Source organism: Lissotriton helveticus, chromosome 3_1 (genome assembly GCF_964261635.1).
Source record: "Lissotriton helveticus chromosome 3_1, aLisHel1.1, whole genome shotgun sequence".
In the NCBI taxonomy this organism is placed as follows: Eukaryota; Metazoa; Chordata; class Amphibia; order Caudata; family Salamandridae; genus Lissotriton; species Lissotriton helveticus.
This window is the reverse complement of record NC_136061.1, coordinates 333,366,197-333,383,389: the sequence shown is the minus strand read 5'-3', so window position 1 is coordinate 333,383,389 and position 17,193 is coordinate 333,366,197. Positions and strand designations below refer to the sequence as shown.

Here is a 17,193-nt window from a genome sequence, read left to right as displayed (position 1 = left end):
CCCTACGCTCTCCAATGCTTTCCCTACCGTTGTCCTCTCTGGAGTTGGAATAGTAATTTGTACCCCTACACTATCCAACATTTTCCCTACTGTTGCACCCTCTGGAGTTGGAATAGTAACTCTTACCTCTACGCTATCCAATGCTTTCCCTACTGTTGCCCTCTCTGGAGTTGGAATATTAATTTTTACCCCTAAGCTATCCAACGCTTTTCCTACTGTAGCACCCTCTGGAGTTGGAATATTTATTTTTACCCCTACACTATCCAATGTTTTCCCTACTGTCGCACCCTCTGGAGTTGGAATGGTAATTTTAACCCCTACGCAATCCAACGCTTTCCCTACTGTTGCCCCCTCTGGAGTTGGAATAGTAATTTTTACCCCTACGCTATCCAACGCTTTCCCTACTGTTGCATTTTCTGAAGTTGGAATAGTAATTTTAAGTGTTACACTATCAAATGTTATCATTACTGTAGTTTTTTTGGGGACTTTGAATAGTAGTTTTATTTATTTAGCTATTTAATATTTGTATTATTATTTTTGATAATGTAGTATATTATTAATTTTAAAATTATTGAAAGTATATTTAAATGTTTTAATTTATTAAATATAATTATTTACTTTTTATTTATTATTGTTTTATGTGTGTAGATGTATTTGTAATTTATAATGTTTTTTAATAATTTATAAGTTATTAAAATAATTATTCAAACTTATTATTAAGTAAGTATATATTATGATTTTTATGTATATGTTTAATTAATGTTATTTTATTGTATAGGTATTATTTATTAATTGTAAACATTATTAAATATTTTTAACTATGTTTATTTGTTTTATATCTATTATTTACTTTATTTTACACTTTTTTTTATTAATAAACTATATTTTTAATTACGATATTTTTGACATCTATATTTTAGTTTAGATATTTTTGTACTTACCATGTCTTAGATAGGCTGTCGATATTCTTGTCTACGATATTCCCACGTCGATTTTTTTGTAGGTCGATATTTTTTCGGTCGATATTGTGTCAGTGATCCGGTGGGGGGGTGGTGTCCTGGGGGTGGTGGCGGTGAGCATTGTTGCCCTCTCGGGGCTTGCGTTTTTTTGCACAGGAACGCCTACTCTGCAATAGCAATAGTTGCTGTGCTCATCTGTGGAGATGTTTTTTGCGGCTGCTACTGCAGGTAAACTGGTGTTATCGGCTGTTAGCACCAGGTTGTGAATGGGACGGTCCATTTATCGTGACTTTGGCTGCGATAAAGTGCCAATAACTCAGCGATAGATCCTTGAGAATATGCCCCTAAGAATGATTGGCCGGGGAGTGTGGACTTGTAGCTGAGCAAGAACATGTGTGAGGTGCACAATGTACTGAGTCCAGTACCAACCTTTGAAGGTTTAGAAGGGTAAAAACAGTTATGCTACTGCCTCTGATTCAGGGGTCGTAATATAGAATGTCTAAATTCCTATCCTCTATTCAGAGCCGGATTGGCCTTTTTTCCCATTGGGCATTTTCCCGGGGGGAAGAGGGGCACTACATCCATTTAAGGTGTGGGTCCAGTGTCAACGCTTCTGTCACAGATGAAAAAGAGAGCGGCAGTGCTTAATTTATAAGAGGATGAGGCCGGTGCCCAAAGCTCTTCTCGGAACCCATCGGCCGGTTCTAATAAATATTGGCACTTGAAGGGTAGTCTTGAATCCACCTCATGCCTCTTTAATCCACTACTAGACACTCTCCGTCCCCTCATCTCACTCTTACAGGTTCCTGTATTCTCCCTTGTGATGATTGTTCAGAATTTTCCTTCCTCTTCTTTCTCCTTTGTGTGTTTTTACACCTTTTGCTCTTGGTCAAGATGTTTATGATGGAGTGTGGGGTCCTGGTGTCCAAGGAATCACTGGACGAGCAGCAGCCCTTCGAGTGCAGACTCTTTATTAGAACATAATGCTTTTACCAGGGACTTGTCTGCATGGCGCAGATAATTTAACTTTAAATCTGAACTTTTAGGAGCCACTTTATTGCTACGAATACATGTTTCATATATTCTTGCTTATTAATGATACAGCATGCTCCAGCTGATTAGTTTTGTTAATGAGCGTTTTAGAGAGACGTTGTAGATTATGTTGCAACATGCCTGGCAGGCAGTGGAGATTCTTAGGAAGCAGGATACATGGAATTTGGTGCCATGTGGGACCTGAAGACTGGCTACTGATATATTTGCTGTTTCTGCCATCACAGGGGACAATTTCAGCAGCATTACTCTTGAGTCCGCACCTTGTTTTGGCATCATTCGATGAGGTGTCTCCACCCTGTAGTCCCTAACCTTATTCCCAATTTCCCTTTCCAGGTATACAGCTTACGTCTGGAGCTGTAGGTAGTGCTGTAACCGAGCACTGGCCAAACACCAATGCCAGAGGGAAGCTCTCTCAGGTACACAACATGCAGCCCTAATCCTGGACCACTTGCTTGACTCTTTTGACTTGAAAAGTGTGATTCTGGATACATTATTTGATACATTATAGAGCAGTGATTCTCTCAACTGTTGGAGCAGCTTGCCATGGTCTACAGATTAATAGGCAGCAGAAAGGATCAGTAGTCTCAGTAGGTCATGTGGCATATCATCTACAAAACAGAGAGCCCCTCTTTGTTTTCTGATAGTGCAGTTAGATGCAGGTGTTCTTGTTAACACTCCACTTGTCTTGTTTAGGACCATCTAGTACCTGGCTGCACCTTGGAGCCAGTTAAGTGTTTCTACATTTGGATTAAGGCAGCTTTTCCCAAGCTGTGTGTTGGGATTGACCAATGGGTCGTGAGACAATTTTTGGTAGGTCGCGAAAGTTCTGGTCTATATCTAAATAATATTTCAAATGATTAGCTAAGAATGTGTAAAAGTGCAAAGGTGCTGAACAATGCTTCTCTGTCCAGTTGCAAGGTTAAGAAAAACAAGGGTACCCCGTTAGGTGAACCTGGCGTTGTAATGTATGTAGGGAGTACAATGTTTCAGGGGTGGCCTAACTCGGGGGCCTATTAGGATGGTGGACGGACCTGTGTCCGTCCGCCACCCCCGAGGTGGAGGGACCGTCCGCAGAGGCAGCGGCGGTCGCTCCGGTGCAATTAGGATGTGACCGCCACCCTGGCGGTCACATCCCGTATCTTTAGCCTTGCTGCAGGTGCTGCTTGAAGCAGCACCCGCCGCAAGGTTAAAAATGCATGTTTTACATTTACATGCACAAAGCGGCAGGTGCCTGCCGCTTTGTGCATGTAAATGCTGGGGAGTACCATAGGTACCCCCCATTTACACCCCCCACCCCCTGACACCCTTGGGGCTCACAACGGGCCCCCAAACACCAAAGACCACATGCTTTTCCACGGCGGAAAAGCCGCCGTGGAAAAGCATGTTTCAAAGCACATCGTAATTTGGCTGACAGTGTCTTGCAGACAACGCCACCAAATAGCCCTCCAAACCCCGCGCACCAGCGGCGGACGGATCTGCCGTCCGCCGCTGGTGCCACTGCAATCCCACCGCCATCCTAATCTGGCGGTGGGTGTTTTCTGTGGCCGCACGGTGCCTGCCGCTTTGTGCATGTATACCCCCCATGTGCACCCCCCACCCCCGACACCCTGTGGGCCCGCAACGGGCCCCCAAACACCAAAGACCACATGCTTTTCCACGGCGGAAAAGCCGCCGTGGAAAAGCATTTTTCAATGCACATCGTAATTTGGCTGATGGTGTCTTGCAGACACCGCCACCAAATAACCCTCCACACCCCGCGGATCAGCGGCGGACGGACCTGCCGTCTGCCGCTGGTCCCACCGCAATCCCACCGCCATCCTAATCTGGTGGTGGGTGTTTTCTGTGGCCGCGGCGGTGAATCTGCATCCTCCAGGCCGGCAGTGGCTTCCGCCGGCCCGGAGGATGCAGATTCACCGCCATCCTAATCGGCCCCTAGGTCCAGTGATACATAAAAGGGGATGGGGGGTTTATATTTCAGTTACTAAATAACTTGGGGAGCACTGTATGTAGGGCAACATGTGCACTTTTAATCATAGAGATTGCAAATAAGCTTTTTACAGACATGTTCAGGTGCTCACATGAGTGACAAAAGTACGTAACGTGACTAGGTGAAAGTGAAGACACATGGAATATCACAGAGACAACAACAAGAAATCCATAACGATAAATACAATGAGGGATTTTCATTGGAGGGTCAACGACGTTTCCATCTTTATATAGTCAAGATCATCATCAGGACAGGGTGAGCAGTCTGAAATCAATAGGTAAGGGGTGTCTAGCCCTCTTTGTACGTTACAGGTTCTCCGATGAGGCACTTGAGTATGAAGGGATAACTCAATATGGTTGCCAAATCACTACATTCATGTGCCTCCATCTAAGAGGTAGGGTCTCCCCTCACAGTCAATGGGTATGTCAGCCGGGATATTGTAATAACTAGGGATGTTGTTGTTTTCTCTACCACTCTAGCCCTGGCCCATCCTACCACTGAATCCAGCATGTGCTGCTTTATTTCTCTACATGTTGTCCCTTGGTCTGATCCAACATGTGAAAAACTCTTCAAAAGAGCAATAGCTGAAGGGACCATGTGGTCACCATCATTTAGAGCACAAAGGGAGAAAAACAGAGTTTGCTGACCATCACTAGGAAAACTCAACAATCGCTGGTCAAACTCATCTGCCATGAACATTCAAAACTGACAGACTACTTTACCGTCTCTATATTCCATAGTATGACTAACACTTCCAACCTTGCAATAATCACAGGGGGCTGATCCAAATTCCCTTTTTTAAGTCAGATTCAAGTATATATCAGATAACCCTAACATGGATTGATTTACTAATCTTTTAGACGTTGCACTGACATTGTGCAACTTAACTTAACATTGAGCTTGTGAACCTCTATCGTTTTTAGTAAATAGGCATTACGTTTGTGTTGGATTGCGCCTCTTAAGCGCCTTTGTAAAACGTTTGTAAATCTACCAATTAGAATTCTCACATAGAGTAATAGAGTGGGGGGGCATAATTCATACTGCAATGCAAGTCTTTAATCCTACTGATCATCTGGTATGTTAATGGTCCTCTTACATCAAAAGTTAAGCATCTTTTTTGATGTGATTACTCTTTTGAATAATCTTCAAAAAATGATCGCTGTTTCCCCCTATTACGCTGGCCTCTAAAAATGTAATTACTGTTCTTTAATGAACCTCAGTTTACCATGTTTTGCATCCTGTAAAAATTATACTAGGAAGACTTTTCCGGTGTTTTCTTTTATCTTTGGTGTCAGCCAAAGAATATGGACCTGCGTAATGTCCATAGTGCATGACTTCCTCTGAAGCAACAAGTCCATTCTTGTCCTTATAAAATCTATTGATAGATCATATCACCATGGAAACTGAAACCATTCTTTGTCAATCGAGTGTTTTACGAGCCAGCTAAACATGGACGTCGTTTGGTTCCATGTATTTTGATTTATTTACATTGTACATCTTTGTTTACACATGAATTCTCAGCATCCTACTATAAATAGGAAATGCAACTTTAACATACTATTTTTCATATTTTAAATGTTTATAGCCATGCAAGTATGACTGTTTCACCAGCATCAACATCAGCATCAGCTATTCCCTGACGGTGGATCGGAAGAGGGATCTGCCAGCTCCGATCCTGGATAAGTATGAAACCACCCAGAGGTACTTCGAGGTACGGACTTTATTGATATTAGGAGGCGTCCGCCTCTGCACTTAATAAAACTTGATTGGGTGCTGTGATGGAGGGTGGACTGTTCCACTCAACTGAAATGAAAACAATATTTATAAAGAGCGTGGTTACCCAAGGGCATCCCAGCACTGTGGGCATTACTGGTTTAAAGCTGAGGTGGGATAATTTGGGAAAAAGCCAAGTTTTAAGCATCTTATGGAAGGCCATATGGTTGGGTTCCTTTTGTAGCTGCAGAGGGAGTGAGTTCCACAGTTTGGTGTTGTTGTAAGAAAATGAACGGCCGCCGTATCTAGCCCTCTTAATTCTGGGGTCATAGACCAGATGAAGATCATTAGAGCGAAGGGCTCTATTGGCTAGGTAGGGCTGGACCAAGGATGAAATAATTGCAGGTCCTTTCCCTCCTATCAGCCTGTGAGTAATGCACAGGGCTTTGAACTGGACTCTTTCCAGTATTGGAAGCCAGTGGAGAGCCTTTAAGGCCGGCCTTGCTGTTTGGCGGCTACAAATTCCCATGAGAATCCTAGCCGCACAGTTCTGCACCATTTGAAGTTTGGCCAGCACCAAGCTAAGGGCACCAAGGTACAAGGCATTTCTGTAGTCCAAGCCTAATAAAATAGGCGCCTGGACTACAAGCTTTCTGACCTGAGGTGGTAACAAGGGGAGCACTTTGCACATCATTCTTAGAATGCCAAAGCAAGAGGAAACAACCTTTCTGGCTTGAATTTAAAACCGAGCTCGGAATCAAGCCAGACACCAAGGCTCTTTATCTCTGATTTAGGGGCAGGCATAGAGCCCATTCTTGTAGGCCAGGTGGAGACTATTTCGACAAGTGCTAATAAGGCAGTTTCCGTTCCATGTCCTGGAGGAAACCAGGTTTGGGAAGCGCGAAGAAGGTTCTCCCTTTCTAGGTAAGAGAGAAGGTGCGAAGGCTGTGCCAACTAAACAGTTTGACAGTTTCAAAATCCACCCAGACAACCCAAAAGAGGTTCACCCCAGCTTTCTCCACGAAGGAATAGTGTCAGTTGTCCACAATTGGAAATGTGTTGTCTTCAAAGCAATCCTGAAAAATAAGCTTTGATTAACGTAACTTTACAGCATGTAGTTCTTTCAATTGTAAAACAAATTCGAAATAACTTGCGTAGACTATATAGGGAGCTAGGGAATACTAGATATCATAGGAAAAATAATTAACTAGAAGTAATGCATAAATTGTGTCATTCTTCCATTCAATATTTTGCGAATTTGCAGCACTGAATGTTCCAGCACTCTGAGTACAATTTTTTTTTCTTTGTTGCTTTTTCTGATTGTCCCTTGTATCTTTGTCTCAGTAAACTTGACAATCTGTTAGTACAGTCTGAGTTCCATTTTTCTAATACTTCAGCAGAAATGGGCATGTCTGTGGTGGCCAGTGGGACACTCAAAGTGTACTACCACCAATATTAGAGGGCATCAACTGTCCCCTCAGCATGACACAGTGAGACTGAAATGTGATGTGAAGGAAAGTTGGCTTTTTAACTTGTACCACAAAGAAAAGGGCCACTGACCCCCACTGAGTATAATGCACCCAGAACACTTTTTCTATTTTGCTTCACTAACACATGTGTATGTGGTGAGTTGGGACTAGCGGTCTGCATGTACTTCATGCTGTGTTCATGTAAAGTGTAGGTGGTGCCTTTTCCGAAGACACATCAAAGATCGAAAAAGAAGGATGGTCCCCCGTCTTCTAACCTCAAAGACATGACCCTTACATAAAGCTTCACCTTGAATTTCCATGCACCCAATCTAGGAGGGTGTATTCAATCTACGTCAGCCACAGGCAGGAGAACAAAAGACTGAGCAATGCGCTTTTGATGCTTTAGAAGGACAGTGTGCATAACTGCCCGGTGACAAGATAACCCTGATGGAATACCTTGCCCTCACTCCTCGAATATACATCATTTGGCACTCCATAACTGACTAGAAAAAAAAGAAACAGTCTGTCCCCTTGGAATATACACTGACCAATTGTGGACAACTGACACTATTCCTTCGTGGAGAAAGCTGGGGTGAACCTCTTTTGGGTTGTCTGGGTGCATTTTGTAACTGTCAAACTGTTTGGTTGCCTCATCCGCAGTAACATATCTCTACCAGCAACTGGGCTGAAATAAGCTGCTGGAGGAGGCCTAGGGCTCTGGAAAAAGTTGTTTTACTGCGACCTTGCTGTAGTGGTTTAGATTCCACAGGGAGGGTGACTCCGGACCTGCAACCCGGAAGGGCTTACACACATTGTATCACTCTCTGGTCAGGCATGGCCAGAGAGCTTAAATTAACGGGTGGAGGTTATCTCAAGACTTCAGGCCCAGACTGTTACTCTGTGTGGCTGCATGTCTCTGTTGTCCTCTCCCTGCTAGAACGAAACCACACAAGGCCTGTCACACTGGCGATGAGGGTGGGCATCCTTCACGGCACAACCCACGTGCTGCTACTCTCTACACCCATCCCTCACTAACCTCCTGTACCTGTGGATCAGCGAGGTGGAGGGCACACTGCCACAAGCAAGAGCCCGGAATGTGTGTTGTGTCCATCTAGCCTCCACCGAAGCAAGCTACGTGGCCTGTGTTGGCCGAGCGTGCTGTCGCCTACGACGCCCACGAGCCAGGTAGTGTCCCCTGCCTGGGCCCCACTCCTCTGCTGCCATGCTCATCACGCCTCTGATGCTCCATACGAGAGCCCAGTTGGAGCCTGTGAGCCTGGATGAAGAGGAGACAGGCGCACATGCAGTACACCCTCCAGCCAGCACCCTGAGTGTGTATGAAACTTCATGCTAGAAGTGCAAAAGTGGTTGCCTTTCATTTCTCCTGCTCCCACGCATCAGCTGGAGTCCTCCCACACGTCCTGGGCAGTGTGTCGACTGAAAGGACGCCAGTGGCAGCACCACAGAATGTTCAGCCTATACAACAAGCGGGGCACCCAGTCATGTAGCCCACGCCGCAGCATTCCCAAATAAATGCCCTGCCCCCATTCAGCGAGCTAATAGATCCAGCCACCACATCCCCCAGATGGACCCTCTTGATCAGCAGGTTAGACAACTACTTCGCAGCCACTTGGGAAACCAACAGTGCAATCAAGAGGTCCCTACTGTTGAATTTTGCAGGGAAAGAGATATATAAGTTGTTTGCTCACTTACCCAACATCGGGGCACCCAATGACTACAACACGGCAGTCAGGGCCCTGAACCCGCGCTTCGATCCTGAGCTGAACCTCGATTATGAACGATTCAAGCTGCTCCTAGCGCGGCAGAGGAAAGGGGAGTCCATGGATGCATTCCATGCATGGCTATGAGAGCTGACGACTACATGCGAGGACAACGACCAGAAAAAATACGTAAGAGCCCAAGTAATCCAGGGGTGCCAAAACAAGAACCTTCGGACCCTCATCCTGCAAAAACCAGGAATCAACCTCGAAGACATCCCTAGGATGGCACGGTCGCATGAGCTATCTGACGCCAGAGCGACAGTGATGGACATCGCCATAACCCAACAAGCGGAGAAACCAGTAACGATTAAAACCGAAAGAATAGATGCCATACGTACCTAGGATAAAGCAACCCGGGGGCACCGTCCAAGTCCGTCAAGCACTTATCGCTTGAGGATCCCAAAATACCAGAGACGCCCAGAGCCTCGGTGCAGCAAAGGCAGTACCTGGAAGACTCATCTACATATGGAGAAGGCGAGTGCTACCTTATTTCATTTGCCAGTGACCTCAAACGGAAGAGGCGCCCACAGCCCACGTGCACCCTCGAGATCGCCGGATCCCAGGTCACCGCTCTGATTGACACAGGGTATCTAAAGGGGGGTTACGTCTGTTATGTGGGGAGGGTAGGACGTGAAATAGTTTAAATGAACAAAGGTGCCCTGTCAACAGTTTTATAGGCTGCTGTTTAATTAAGCAGACTAAGTAACAATGCATTTAGTCATTGTACAATGCTTAACATTTTGCATTTATTCATATCAGTTATAGGCACTCATTTCAAATTTTACAAATAAGGCATTCCAAGATGCACATCTCAATGATTAGGTGAAATAGCTGTGACAAGTGAAATGTACAAATACATGTGACTGTACAAATCAATGTGAAACACATGAAACAAGGTGAAACAAAAAATTGCAATACATTAAAAAGAATACACCAGTACAACTCAAGGTTTTTGGTTATTAATCACGCTCTCTGTAACACGCCCTTTACTTGGCTAAAATTTTTTTTTTTATTAAACAAAAAAGACATTACAAAAAAAGAAATCAACTCTCAGGTGAGTGCATTCGGTTCCAAAGCATGAATTCAAATCGGCACAATACAGGATCAAATAGCAACGATCAGTAGTAAGGTCAAGGGGATTCCTGTGCTCTTAAGTCTAATCTCGTTGCGGGTGGCTCACAAATTTCTCCTCGGTGGCTATTCCACGCAGCCCAAACCTTCCCCCACTTCTGCGGGCAACCTCTGCCCACATACACCGATCTCTCTCGGAACATGCACCAATCAAGATCTTCCGCCCATTTATTAATTCGGGCGGCTGACTGGCCCCCCAGAGTTGAGCAATATTACATTTGGCCACCATATAGGCCAGAGTCGCCCATTGTTTCTGGTACGCATTTAAGTTGGTTGGCTCCCACACATTCAGCAGACATCTGAATCGGTCGCATCTCTGCACCCAGAAGATCTCCCAACTCCTCGTGGACTTTTGTCCAATACATCTGGATCGCATCACAATGCCAAAGGATATGTATCAATGTACCGACTTCTCCACAACCTCTTCTACAAACTCCACTCTCAGCTCTCCCCATTCGCACCAGACGAGGCCCCGTTATGTAGGATCTATGCAATATGTTTAACTGCACCAACCGGAGCCGCATCTGGACAGCAACTACCTTAGGGGACAACACCGCCTCCGTCCAATCCTCATCGTCAAGTTCGAACCCATCTGCACTCCACTGAGCCCTAAGCCGCACCAATGGGTCCTCCGAGTTGTTAACTAATTTCCTATAGATCAACATGATGGTTTTCTCGGGAATATGACCATCCAGCACACAGTCCTCAAGAGGAGATGCCTCCGGAAGCTCGGTACCCATGGGAACATGTGTGGTAAGGGCATGTCTAACCTGCAGATAACGAAAGTACTTGTTGTGGTGTAAACTATACTGCTTTGATCCCTTAGTCCCCCAAAACTGCCCAACTTTTCAGAATTTAAAAGGGGGGTGGCGAGTGTCAACCTTCCCTGCCACCCAAGACACCTGTTGGCTGTGTGCCACACCTGTATCGCGTGCGCGGTCGGGACAGTCAAGGGAAACCTCCCGGGTCTAGCGTACAAAGCTCGATCCAACATCCCGCCCAGTTCATAGCATATCCCGGATCTCCGGGGAGTTCATAAACAATATGGTTCACCGCGGCCAGCTGTGAGGCCCAATAGTACTTCCGCAAATATGGAAGTCCAATCCCGCCATCATACCACGGAAGGATCAGTTTATTGAAGGCAATTCAGGCCCCACCTTCCCAGATGAGCTGTCTCTGAAGAGCCTCTATCTCTCTGAAGTATGCGGCCGGTACTAGGTCCATCGAGTTTTGCAAGGCATACAAGAACCGAGGCAAAGCCATCCTCTTAAAGAGGACGGCCCTCCCGAGCAGGGAGAGTGGAAGAGCCTTCCAGCGCTCCACATCTTTCCTGCATCTACTCAGTGGAGAAGCCAGATTATTATCATACCGTAACTTCGGATCCAGCGTGATAAATATACCAAGATATTTGAACCCTGTCGTCTCGATATGCATAGGGCACGACGCGGTGATCACCGGTGGGTCTCCCACCAACACAAAGAGCACCAAATTTGCCCAATTAATGGCTAACCCAGAATAACTGCCAAAAACAACAAGCACATCAAGAAAGTTGCGGAAGGATTCCTTGGGGTTAGTGAGATAAAGCAGAACGTCGTCCGCATACAGGGAGATCTTGTCTTCCCAGTCAGGTGTCCACCTCAAACCCCGTATCGATCTATCCCATCTAACCCAGGCTGCCAGTGGCTCCATAGCGAGCGCGAAGAGCAGTGGAGACAGTGGGCACCCCTGTCTGGTGCCCCTCACTAACGGAAAGTCACTGGACTTACAATTGTTGACGACCACTCTAGCCAGAGGGTTTGCGTACAGCAGGCGTACCCAACCGATAAATTCATCTCCGAAGCCCAGCTTTGCCAACACTGCACACAGATACCTCCTCTCCACCCTATCAAATGCCATTGTGGCATCAAGGGATACCAGCACCGTTGGCTCATGGATTTTTGAGGAGCCTCCGAGGACTCCGTGTAGCCTTCGCAAATTTAGCACCGTGCTACGGCGCGGCATAAACCCGGACTGATCCGCGTGGATCAGGGTTGTAAGCACTTTAATCTATCTAGTGGCCAGAAGTTTCGCAAGTATCTTGGGTTCCACGTTAAGAAGCGATATGGGCCTATAGGAGGAACATTGTGTCGGAGGCTTGCCTGCTTTGTGTATGACCACTATATTGGCCACCGCTGATCATAGGGGAGTTCCCCCTTTTCTTTGCTTTCCACGAACATGGCACAGATATGGGGGGCAAGTTTATTAGCGTTCAACTTATACAACTCAATAGGTATCCCATTGGGGCCCGTCGCCCTACCCGACCGTATCTGCCTAATTGATTGGGCTACTTCACCATCTGACAATGCAGAATCAAGATATCTCCTGTTTTCCTCCGACAGGCGTGGCATAACTATATCCTTAATCATTTCGGTATTATCCATTTTCGTGAAGTCACCACCGCCCGTATAATCCTTCCGGTAGTAGTCAGAGAACTCATCTGCCACAGCCTGCTGCTCTGTGATCCTGCGTGACTCTAGCCCTTCCAGCTCAGGTACCAACCTAGACGCACGTTCCCCGTGTTCGAGCCATGCGATCAGTTTACCTGCTTTGTCGCCGTGTTCTTCGTAGATACGGCTCTGGACGGCATTGTGCTGAGCCACCGCTCTATCCCTGACAAGATTTTTATACTCCTCCTCCCGTAGTCGCTACAAATGGAGCCCTGCCTGTGTGTGTGACCTAGCTACCTTCCCCTCCAGAAGTATAACTTCCGTCTCTTTCTGTGCCACCTCTGCATGGCCTGCCCTCTTCTTCCCTGACACCAAAGACAGTATATCACCTCTAGTCTAGCAACCGTTTTGTATGCTTCACAGAGGGACTGCGCAGAATCTACCGACCCCGTGTTCTCCATAAAATACCGGTCTGACATCCGGAGAATCTCCTTCTTAATAGGAGGGTCTTTTAACCGCCAGGCACCAATAGGAGCCACTCTACCCACGGTCGGTATTTCAAGAGCGAGGGAAAGCCATAACTGGGAATGGTCAGAAATTCCCCGACCGAGATATCTCACTTCCTGGATCATGGATGCCATCGCCGCAGGAAGCTGCAAATAGTCCAGCCTAGACAGGCTGCCATGAGCAGCCGAGACATGGGTGTAGTGTGTCGACGTCGGATTACGTACTCGCCAACTGTCCCCCAGTACCAGCGTGTCAAGGAATTCTGAGAGCCATTTCTGCGTCTGTCTGAGCGCCCGGGGTAGACTTTGATCGACCTCCCCATCAATTACTGAGTTAAAATCACCACCTAAGACTAGACCTCCAAGGGGCAGTGTAAGGAATATAGTACTCAAATCCTGAAAGGTCTCAGTCTGGAGGCCAGGCGGTACATACATAGATAGAAAGGTAATCGTCCGGCCCCCAACCTGTCCGGAGACACCGGCATATCTACCCCTTTCGTCAATCCACGTGGCCTGCACCGACAGGGGAAACGAGTTCTTAACCAGGATACCGACACCTCTAGATCCGGTAGTGAATCCAGCGTGTACCACCAATTTATACCCTCCCTTGTGGAGGGCCATGCACCTATTCCCGACTAAATGCATCTCTTGCAATAAAATGACATCTGGGGAATGTCGCCTGACAAGTTGACCAACCATCCCTCTCTTGATCTTGTCACCCAAGCCGTTCACATTCCAACTCAACACTCTCATCTCCGACCCTCAGCTATTCTGTGTCACTGGACCCATGCAAAAGGCAAATCACAACAATGTTATCACCTGAGTTCAATAAATAATAACAAAAGAACCCACAAGCACACACCAACAAATACAACAACACATAAAGAAAAAACATTCCCAACTCTCCTCCCCCCACCCTGCACCCTTGCTCCTGGCTTACGCCTGACCCCAACTTGCAGTGTGCCTGTCGCCCCACACTCTGACTAACCCACTAACTAAAGATAGTAATGAGGAGGAAGACAGCTCCAAAGGACATCCCCCCACCTCCCACCCCTCCACCCCTCAACTCCCTTTCAATAATGACACACATCTCTTAAAGTCATAATGAAAAGACACATATATCGGACACCCCGTGGACATTCCCAGGGTCGCGCCCCTATTCCTGCTGTAGCACTTCACCCCCTCCATATTCCCCGATATCCCAGACTTTGGCCCAGGGTGCGCGTCTAACCAGTCTGAGGCAATTTCAGGATTCTCAAAAAATCACAATTTCCCATGAAGCTCAATCTGCAGTCGGGCCGGGAACATCATGGCGTACTTCACACCCTTCTTCCTGAGTCTCTTCTTGATGCCCAGGAAACCCTGGCGTTGTCTCTGGACTGCTTGTGTAAAATCAGGGAAAAAGGAGAGATTGGCATTTTCGAATTTCAGAGGGCCTCCCGACCTGGAGGCTTGCAGGATAGCGTCTCGTTCTCTGAAATTAAGTACTCTCGCACTCAGTGGACGTGGGGGAGCCCCCGGCCATGGCCTTCCGCCCAGGACTCTATGTGCCCTTTCAACTGTAAAGAAGTTACTCAGTCCTTTGGGCTGAAGGTGTTTAAGAACAAGATCCTCCACGAATAAATCAGGGGCCTTTTCGGGAACTCCCACTATCCTGACGTTGTTTCTCCGAGCCCTCCCATCATAGTCGTCAAGCTTCTGGCTTGCAAGCTCCCCAGCCCGCCTGAGCTCCCACATCTCCAGCTGCAATGAGGCCACGTCGTCTGTCAGACTCGTTATTTTGATGTCAAGGGACTTGACCTTCTCACTAGTTTTGGTGAGATCCGCATGGATGAGGTTGACTTCGATGGTTACAGTATCTAACTTATGATCGAGCGACTCCATTTTCTGTCCTAGGGATGTTCTAACCCTATCTATAGCCCCCATAACATCAAGAAGCGTCGGCTCTACCAGCTTGCCAGTCAGTTCCTTCCCTGAGTCTTGCACCTTCCTCAAGTCTTGCGGGGACCCTTTGGACGTTGTGTAGCGGTCCAGTTTGTTAGCCTGGACATAGCGAGAGCCCTTGGAGAATCGGGATTGGGGCTTCTCGGTTTCAGGTTTGGATGCCATCTTTAGTCCTCGGTCAGGACTCCCAACAGCACGCAGAGTGTCCACCACCACACCGGCCTGCACAGTAGATGTGCCCACAGCCCCAACCCCCCAGCACCTCCGACTCCGTCAACCCAGCATCCACCGCCTCCCAGGTACTAGGTCGACCCTCTGGCCTCACCCCCCGCCCACGACCAAACACCTCCAGACACCAACCGTTATCAAGACCGGCTAGTCTATGATCCAGGATAGCCACTGTTCACCTGCTGGTTCTCACTGCCCACTCACAGGCGATCCTGGGGGGGGGGGCCCAGAGGGGGGAAGGATGCTGAGACAGTAGTCCCGCGAGTGAGGCAATTAAAAAAATAGGCCTCAGGAGCTTCCTTCAGGGGGTGGGCAGGTAATCTCGCCTCCGGGGCCACTGCCACTGACCGGAGTCGTCCAGTAGTGCACCGCAGGTAACGGCGGGGTGACGTCTCCTAGGGCCCCCCAACATCCTCCGTGTTGGAGGTCATGCCTCTTAATCAGCCACCTCAGCCCTCGCTTATCCTGTAGGAAGGGGGCCCGGCCTCCGCAATCACGACTCACAGCTGCGCCCCGGAGCCCCAGCCACTGCCGGATCAATCTCGCCCAACCATCCTGCAGGGCACTGTAAATTTAAGACAAAATGACAATTGGTATTGGTACAAATGAAAGACAGCAGCAGATCTGTTTGTTCAAATTCTTTTTCAATGATGTTTTAATTGGATCCAAGCTCAGCCGACACGTGTTTCATCGTGTTAAAGTGGAGTCAACACGACTCTTCAGGGCTGATGAAAGTAAATAAAACAATTGTATAGTAACTTTCAGTAGGTTGCAATTGTTACATGGATTTATAACAACTATGACCAGGAGCTTCAATTCTTCCTAGGGAACTAACCGTCCCTCTGATTTACAGAATGTTGCTGTTGATCTTTAACCTTTAACCTTTATTGTATGAAAACTTTACAATAAGTTAAGAGATGGGAATTGTCTGACTCAATGGGTACTGCATGAACGTTCTCATTGTAAATATGTCTACATGAACTCACTTTGGTTTGAACTGCTGTTTTTTCTTTTGCTTGTGTTTCACAATTATGTTATGGATATCTGTAAAACTTTGGCATCTATGAAGAAATACCTAACTGTGGCCTCATCAACTTTTAGAATTACACGTAACCTTTTGAGAGACATAATGACGTGTTTTTTACAATGAATTTGAATGTCACGAGTCACAGCATGATTTATGTTCTGTCATTTAAGGGTGCTCAAGACATAGGTCACCCCTTTTTTTCACTACCACCTTTGGGTTATAAATGTTGTTTCTCCCTTTTCTCCTATCGCTTTACAGTCGTTTTATTATTTCACATAAGGAATCATTTTCGTCAAGCGCTAAATAATACAAAGAGCTAGCTCTCGTGTTTGAGATCCTGGAACGGACTTAAACACTGAGTTCGATTTCTTTTCTGAAATGGACCGTTGACATACGGGATCATCTTAGGAGCTTCACGCAAGCTTTGTTGCGTAAGTCAAGGTAAACCACTATTACTTTTTTATGGTTTACGCTTCTCCCATACTTTTTATTTATACAATATATATATTTCTGGTTTTATATATTTTTCATTAATTTTTGGCTCTTTTTTTGCCTGGAGGGATAAACCTAGTATGCCCTCACGCCTACAAACCCCTTTCTTCGAACCTTACATTAACCTGTGCGCCCTTTTGCACTGGATTTGAGGCTTTTAACTACCGTTTTGCACACACCTAAGATGGCGGTCTCAGTAGGACATGAGATATGATCATTGCATACCAGGCAATGATTTGCGAAGACTATTTAAGGCCCTCCGACTTCCGGTCACGTGTCCGTCCTTGGAACACGGCGACCGGGAATCAACGGAGGAGGGACTTCGACTGTCAGGTAAGAGGCAACACTCTGGATATCGACGTATTTCTTTTTGATCCTCATGATCTCTGTACAGAATGACGATCCTAAATTAAAGTCCTCTTATGTGATTTTTTTAAAGATTGAACCTAACGCTACCCGTGAAGATTTATATACCCT

The 17,193-nt window shown here is 46.6% G+C and overlaps 1 protein-coding gene across 2 annotated transcripts in view; it reads left to right on the top strand.

Annotated features, from left to right (window-relative positions):
• Window positions 1-17,193, top strand: part of ITGAE (integrin subunit alpha E) — an 844,898-nt gene that overhangs the window by 551,967 nt on the left and 275,738 nt on the right. For both annotated transcript variants that reach the window (XM_078679953.1, XM_078679952.1), the window contains exon 20: window positions 5,585-5,710. In XM_078679953.1, the coding sequence (XP_078536079.1) occupies window positions 5,585-5,710 (126 nt within the window). The remainder of the gene's footprint in view (window positions 1-5,584; window positions 5,711-17,193) is intronic.